The following is a 514-nucleotide window of genomic DNA, read 5'->3' on the forward strand; positions in this document are numbered from 1 at the left end:
GGGCTCTCTCCGCGGCCGTCGCGAGCGGGCAGGCGGGTGTGAAGATGAATGTACTCGTGTCGAGATGAATGTAACCCTGGTGTCAGCTTAGACGTTCCCTGTAGACGCTACCACGTGGTCTGTGTATATAGTCTAGCCTCCTGGTTGCCAGGTGACCTGCTAAGATGTTAAAGACTCCCGTAGTCCGGGCTGTAGACGGCCGGGTAAGCCCGGAGCAGATACTCAGACGTATACTCTATGGAAAGGTGGTCTATTTTTTTGGATGTACAGTAGTTTTATCCTCACAGCCACTCTCATAGCAATAAGACAGGCGCGGCCAGGCGCGGGGGAGCCGCGTCAAGTGCGCTTGATGCTGAACACTCGCTCGGACGCAGTTACTGAGGCTCATTTATTTGCAGGAGCAAACGGTGCCTGAGTCCTGGCAGTGTTCTGATGTTTTTATCAAAAGAGGCGGCTGCCTTGTAAATGGCTCGCTCGGTAGTCACCCCGACCTTAGCTCAGGCGCGTGCACCGG

At 55.1% G+C, this 514-nt stretch overlaps 1 protein-coding gene across 1 annotated transcript in view; it reads left to right on the forward strand.

Moving 5' to 3' along the window:
* SIPA1L2 (signal-induced proliferation-associated 1 like 2) overlaps positions 1 to 381 on the forward strand; it is a 64,656-nt gene extending 64,275 nt beyond the window's left edge. The window contains 1 exon segment of the mRNA XM_014535922.1: positions 375 to 381. Within this exon segment, the coding sequence (XP_014391408.1) occupies positions 375 to 381 (7 nt within the window).
* The last annotated feature ends 133 nt before the right edge of the window (positions 382 to 514 follow it).

The sequence above is a fragment of the Myotis brandtii genome, unplaced genomic scaffold (assembly GCF_000412655.1).
Source record: "Myotis brandtii unplaced genomic scaffold, ASM41265v1 scaffold1026, whole genome shotgun sequence".
Classification (NCBI taxonomy): domain Eukaryota; kingdom Metazoa; phylum Chordata; class Mammalia; order Chiroptera; family Vespertilionidae; genus Myotis; species Myotis brandtii.